Source organism: Ciona intestinalis, unplaced genomic scaffold (genome assembly GCF_000224145.3).
Source record: "Ciona intestinalis unplaced genomic scaffold, KH HT001114.1, whole genome shotgun sequence".
Lineage (NCBI taxonomy): Eukaryota > Metazoa > Chordata > Ascidiacea > Phlebobranchia > Cionidae > Ciona > Ciona intestinalis.
This window is the reverse complement of record NW_004191435.1, coordinates 35,519-42,954: the sequence shown is the minus strand read 5'-3', so window position 1 is coordinate 42,954 and position 7,436 is coordinate 35,519. Positions and strand designations below refer to the sequence as shown.

At 34.8% G+C, this 7,436-nt stretch overlaps 1 protein-coding gene across 1 annotated transcript in view; it reads left to right on the top strand.

Annotated features, from left to right (window-relative positions):
• Positions 1–620: 620 nt before the first annotated feature.
• LOC100176104 (unconventional prefoldin RPB5 interactor) overlaps positions 621–7,436 on the top strand; it is a gene marked incomplete at its 5' end in the record, with an annotated part of 11,963 nt that continues 5,147 nt past the window's right edge. The window contains 4 exon segments of the mRNA XM_009863487.3: positions 621–699; positions 5,394–5,498; positions 5,688–5,834; positions 6,131–6,268. Coding sequence (XP_009861789.1) covers positions 621–699; positions 5,394–5,498; positions 5,688–5,834; positions 6,131–6,268 — 469 coding nt within the window.

Here is a 7,436-nt window from a genome sequence, read left to right as displayed (position 1 = left end):
AAAGTAAAATCACGACAATTTACATGCAAAACTGCAGCTAGATACACCAGTTTATGGTAATGTTATGCGTTTTTGTTTGTATTTTTATATTTTAAACATGTTCTTTTATGTTTTTGGCTATAGTAAACTTGATATTTTCTGTTTTTTTACTCTTTAATCGATTGACTGTCAATAAAAGTTGATTATTTTTGTGAGGTTTATTATTGTGATAAGATATAACATTAGTAGAAAGCCATTTTTACTAGCAGAAGTGCTTGGTTTTTAAAAAATCGCAAAATTTAAACGAAAAACAGCACCCAGCAATGATAAAATGCTATGCCGTGGGCTCCATAATGGTGGCGTCTATGACGTCATGGACGAGCGACAATGGATAACAAGACTCGTTGTTTTACAATCCGTTTCCTAACTTGGTCTATACTAACTTTGGGGATGGTTATAGGCGGTTAGTAGTTGGGGATTAGGGTCTGGTAGTTAGCAAATAAGGCGGGGGGAAGATTCTGCTCTTGCACCAACATATTTTTTGTCATTTTAAAACAGGTAAAATGTAAACTTTAAGTTTGCTGGAAAATGTTTGTATTATATATGATACCATGAGTTATTTTTTTGATTTTGTTTTTAAGGGAAGGAATCAAAACAGTTTACAACCATCTTGCTGCAAAATTAAAGACTCTTCCAGATAAAATGAGTCATGATGTAATGGTAATGATGGCTAGGCTATATCATATTTCGGTAAATGTATCTAATTAGACTAATTCCACCAGGTTTTGTATTACACTTTAAAAACAACGTTCCTAGGTCTGCTTATTTAGCTTGTAAGTGGCCATGTAGATCCTTTTACGCTAAACAATTGTTTTTATTGTTGTTTTTTTTTGTGACCAAGATGATCCTAGAAAACAGATATTATAGCAGCTGAGGGCTGTACATTAATTTGTTTCAGGTGCTTGTCGAAAGGACAAGTTCACTGGCGCCGACTGCCAGAGGTGCGGAGGTGCGACGCACCTCGTGAATTTTTGAAACGTCGTTATATACCGGGTTAATAATGCTTAACCTGTCCAGTGGTTACAAATTAATCGCCAAATCGAAAAAAATATTACGTCGCGTTTTGGCGCTTTTAAATATTCATTGCAAACGTGTCAACTTTTTACTTTATCGCAAACGTGAAAAAGCAAACTTTTAGCCTGTTTTTAGGAAATTATGCGATAATAATGAACGTGTGAGTAGCTATTATGACGTAAATAATCACATGTGAATTGCTATTATAAAATTAATTGCCAGGTCAAACAATCGCCATTATGATGCAATGAATCCACGTTTAAATCCTTGCTGTTTCGTAACATACTTTCTGCTTGTCTGAGGAAAACATTGTAAATATAAAATATACTACTTCTGAAATCGTTTTTTTAGGAACTGTAGTTTATAACCACTTGTTCAACGAGCGAATAATATTTACACGAAACTGCAAGTTATGCAGAGCAATTGTATGTTGTGAATTTCAAACATACAAGTGTGCCAAATATATCCACTAATTTATTTAAACGATGTCATAGTTAAAGCACTGCGCTCTGCATAGTGCATAATCATATCCAAGAAATTTAGAAAATAGCCGCGCCTGCTTTAACCTATTGTTAAATACGCGCTTGCTTCAACCTAAATTAATAATGAACGCAGGGGCGTATCCAGGAATTTAAAAAGAGGGGGGCCTGGAAGTTTTTGTTTAGAAAATTCCGCGTATAAACGTAGCGCATCTGATAAAAAGATACCCTGACCAGTGCTGCGATTCGTTGCCAGGTGTCGCCGAGCGCAACTTTCGAGATCCAAATTGTCGCGAGAAAATTAATCATTCTGAATTTCTGACGCACTGGCGTCTATTTATATGGTGCAGGGTATGCAGGCCTACCCTGAGAATTTTGCAGGGGTTGCAGCAACCCCTGGATTTTCCAATTATAAAAGCAAATTATTCCTAAAATCTTCTTAAATAAATATATTTATCTTTATCAAATAATTAATTTATAGTAGCCACGCAACGCCCTTATTCTCTTAACGCATCAACTAGCTATTTTTGTATCCTGTGCGGTTACCTATAACGGCTGCGTGTTACGTCAGACAATCGTTACGTCACATTGATAATTGCAAAATCGCTGATTGTTACTGTAACAATTCTATTATTGTGTGAGAATGAAATGTTTACTAGTCAATTTCTATGTTTCAAATGTCGTCTAACGTCTACTTCCAAAGCTGCTTTTCTTCCGAAAGCAATTCGAATTAAACTAAAAACACGCGAACCAGGATAAAATTTAACTATAGGAATAGGTGTTCTTTTTCTAAGACGCGCCCATGTCATAAATTGCCTCCCTAACAGTTGCGTGTAAAATAAATGTAATTTGCCTGTTAAATAGGCAGAAATAAACTACCTAAATCGGGTCGGTCCCTGCTTTATATTTATATACGATATTTTCCTCAGCCAAGCAGCATGTTTGTTATGAAATAGTAAGGATTCACGCGTGGATTCATTCTGACATAATAGCAATTCACACGTCGATTATTGCAACATAATAACAATTTACACGTAGACACGTTCATTATTTAGTCTACATGTGAAACATTATTCTTGCTCGCAAACCTTACCCTGATAAGTTCGTCTATTAAAACTAAGGGAGATCGTGGCGGCAATGCTCCTTTGATCGGTGATAGGCGAACACAGCTTTGATCGTGTGTTGTTAAACATAATTGACGCATGTTTAATTAATTTTGTTTGTTTCCTCGAGTTTTGTTAAAATGATTTTTTTAAACTTCATTGCACCCGTCAACCAACACAAAATTATTACGCTTTTAATTGTGATGCGAACAACTTTTATGTTGCGCAATTACGAGTTTTAAAGTCAAATGTTGCATTATAAACAATATTGTGACGCAGAGAATTAGCGTAGGATATTGCGCAATGCTGCACCTGTCAGTTGAACAATGTTACGTCATACGCAGTATTGTGATGTGCTCCATTATCGTAACGGGTGACGGTGCGTCTGTATAATCAACGTATCGGCAAATATATGATGAAATTTACATGTTAAGATTTTTAAACACTTAACCGCAATTAACTGCCAGGCTTACATCTTAACTGTTTCCATTAAATGCCGCACACGTTATATGCAGGATTTTACATGTTTTACATATACCTACTTTCAGCTAACATGGTATAATGTCGCAACCCCTACGTTTTATAAAATCGACGCCACTGTTCTGACGTCATAATACGTCTCATCAGTGGCCATATTTTCATTACATATTTTCGTTTACGTATAGCTTTAAACGAATAACGGCGCGCGTCAAAATAACGATCGTTTGTAGTTGACAAAATTGTGTGAAAATTTAACTACAATACGACTGCTTTTAATATATGTGACTGATTGCACAAATTGTTATCTATATTATCTTATCTACATGCTGACGAAAAGATCGAAAAATCTCCCAAGCTTTATCTAAACACAAGTTGTATTCACATACTTGTTGCGTTCACGTGCGTAGAAAGTATTCATCGTATAATTGAGACAATCTGAACATAATTACAGACGTGAAAAAGCAAAATTTAACTTGTTTTCAAGCACCTGCAGGCTAAATAATGAACGTGTCCCCTAGAGTCCCTATTATGATGCAAATAATCGACGTGTGAATTGCTATTATGTCGTAATGAATTACCAGGTCAAACAATCGTTATTGTGATGTAATAAATCCACGTGTGAATCCCCACTATTTCGTAACAAACACACTGCTTATGGCTGAGGAAAACATGGTAAATATAAAGCAGCAATACTTCTGGAACAGATTTAAGTTGATTATTACGGCCCAAAGCCCTAAATCGTTTAGAATGCGATGCAGCGATAAAACATCGTCTGTTTAGCAGTATCGCAGTAATATTGTTTGTTTAACTGAATTCTCATGCAGTAATACAGAGGATAAACCAAACTCTCGTTAGCAAAAAATAGTAACAGGCTTTCCAGAAATATGCGTATCGTATTATGTTTTAAGTCTGCTCAACCGGTGTTGTAACTATAAGTGATGTAACAAAATATTGTGGCAATATGAACCACACTATACAACGAACGATTGGTCAGTTAGTTAAAAAGCTCCTGTGGGGCAATCATTAAATACGAAAATTGGTATTATGACGTAAATATTCAACGTGTGAATCCCTACTATGACGTAACAAACATTCTGCTTGTCTGATTAAATCCTGCATAAATAATGATTTTATTACGCGTAGCATAGATGAATGTTGCTACCGCGGGCGAATGCAAGTGGTGAATTAAAACTTACGGGTTGTTTTACGCACATATTAATACAAAAACATACGTGCCTGTGAAAGTTCAAGGCTGATTTAATATCGTATTCCCCCTTGGCAACTTAAAACGAACCTAGAGATACCTGTTGAGTGTGCACTGGTGTAGTTGAACGAAACACCAGAACGACTAAATAAATGAAGGCCGAGGTAGTTGTCCTAAAGAATATTTTACCAAAACATACAAGGACGTATTTTAATCAAAATTTAATGCAGCCAAAACAATCTCCAAGATGAAGAGCGTTCTAATGGGAGACGACGATTTAGAATACAAAAAAGATAACGACGTATCATTTTATCAAAATGTATACCGCCGAGTTTAATGATAAAAAACCTCAAATTTTAAAGATATATTATTTGTCCTCTAAATCTAATAGTATTACATCCACTCACGTCAGAATTCCCACTTCATATAAAGCGATTTCGTTGCTGACCCAGACTTTGACGACACCTGGATTTTTAAGCGACGCTGCGTAAAATTTAAGCGACGCTGCGCCAACCGTCGCGGCAGACATTTAGTCGCGTAAGAATGGACATCTGCGACGCACTACTGCCAGTTTAGTTAAGATCATCTTCTAAATTTGGAATTCTAGATTCGAAATAAAGTATTCAGGGTTATCTTAGAATACCTAATTTTCTTAAAAAAAGATTTGAAATTCTAGATTTGGAATTCTAGATTCGAAAATAAAGTATCCTAGAATATCTAATTATTCTGTAATATGCATCCCTAAATTCATAAGTTTTTGTGAGTTATAATGTATGTTTAATGCATTCTACCTACCGCAGCACAGTCACCAATGGCGACTAAAAACCATTTTGTTGGTTACTTCTGGTTCATTTTTGATCAAGCTTAGTCGACCGTTGTAGCTTGTAGTAAAACAGTAAATTGGTTAATTAATATTATGCTAATTAGTTTAATACGTTGTCACTTATTACAGCTTTGCTCTTTTTTAATTGTTTACTATACATTTTCTGGGGTATATTTTACGTGTGTAGGCTATGTCTTGTTATTATGTATTTACAATTTACTCTGTCATATAGGATTGTTTTAATTTTACAGGTTCCATTTGGCCCCCTTGCATTTTCCCCAGGTAAACTGATCCACACTAATGAATTGCTTGTTCATCTTGGAGACTCCTGGTTTGCTGAGGTTACTTGTAAACAGGTAAATAATTTTATTAATGCTTTAACAGTAATCTACCTTTTTTTGTACGGGAGGCCTTCAGTATTTAATTGGCATATGCACATGTGCAACTCTAAATGTACATTTATTTTTGTTAAACATTTGTTCTTGTTCTAACATCGCTGAACGTATTGTACACATGTCTTGTAAAGTTTTTTGATTTTTTTTCAGGGATTAAAGATTATTGATCACAGATTGGCAGCTGTAGATAAAAACATTGAAGATATTGGTTTCACTGTAAAAAATTTCAAGAAGAAATCTGAATTTTCCCAACATTTAAATAATGATGGAGATAAAAATGCTGTGGAAATCAAAGAGGTACCATAGGCTGGATTTTAGATTTTATTTATATTTTTCACAATATTTTTTGTTATTGTAAATCATGTCAGCTTTCAGTTCAGTGGCGAATCTTGACAGGGGTGTTTGGTGTTACAATTTTGAATTTATTTGTTGTACTTGAATGAATGTTATTATTCTGTCTATTTGGTCTCGTAATGAAGAATAGCACACAGAAGAAAATAAAGTAGCAATAAAAACAGTCTTTATGACTTGCTTATAAATAAAACAGATATATATATACAAACTTGATAAAATGTATTAATATTTCATTATAGGAGGTTTCAAATCAATATTTGCACCCAAGCAGACGTAAACGAATAAGTCGTGTGAAGGAAAAGTCTCCTGTTCGGTCAAAAGTTGTTGATAGGAATCCAACTAAACCACCAATAGTTGATGAAGGAATAAAAGAAAAAGTAAAATTTATTTCTTTTAAAATTATTATAAATCATTTTTTGGGTGTATTTTGCTAACACTTTGGGATTAGACATATAGTTTTGTAATTTAGCTTACTTATTTTGGATTCTAATTCCCATGTTTAATTGTTTTTATAATTATAAACACCTTAGAAGGACTCACCCTTAAAGTGTGTATTTTTTGTGGTAAATTCAAAAACCGACTGTTTTTACGATTCCAAAAATACTTATTAAAATTGGTCCAGTATAGTGATCTCTATGCTATTCTTTTTCTACTACAAGCTTCGTGATTGTGATGTAGGAACGTACTAGTCTCTAGTCACCTGACTGATTTTATATGTATAAAAACCGTACCCACTTTTTTTTATTAACTGGTCTACAAGTACAAGTTGCTGTATAATGCACGTTTGCTGTCTTTACAAGTGTCTGTCATTAATGCAATCAATAGATTTAAAAGTTCCCGAGCTGTGATCAGTTGAACCATAGGCGCCGATTTTTTTAAATTGCAGAAGAGGCCACGTTTATGATGACGTCATTCGTTTTGCAGAAATTAGGAAAATACGGTATACGCGAGTTTTTATCACTCGCGCCAAAACACGATTAAGCTATACTTCCCATGGCAGCAGTAACATTAACGGTGACTATTAAAGTTTGCCAATGCTGCTGCCTATCGTTCATGCGGGTATGAAACTGGCAAATTCACACAGTCAAACTCGTTCGCCGTTCTTTGAAATACGTTGTTCGTACGATACGCACACGAACATTAATGATACCTCAAGAAACAGCAATGCTGTTGATTATTACATAGGTGTTAATTTTTTACAGACCTAGTGTTTGTGGGGTTTTTAAATCATTAAAACTGTTTGTAGATCGTTTTTAAGCGATTCGCAACATAGGCTTTGCCTGTCAATCGTTACTTTCGATGACGTATTAATTTTACGAGCAGCTAAAGTTTGTTCCAAAATATGTAGCAAGCACCTATGTCTGCAGATGGCTGTTAAAGTACTTAATTGAATCCAAGGACATCCGCCACGCAAAAAGATTAAACCGTTAAGTTAAAGCTTTAGTGTGTTTAATACAGACCAATGTATGTGTTATTTGTCTTATTTTAATACAGTCGTTGTATAACCGTATTTGCAAAGGCGCTAGCCATATACTCATAGCAAGC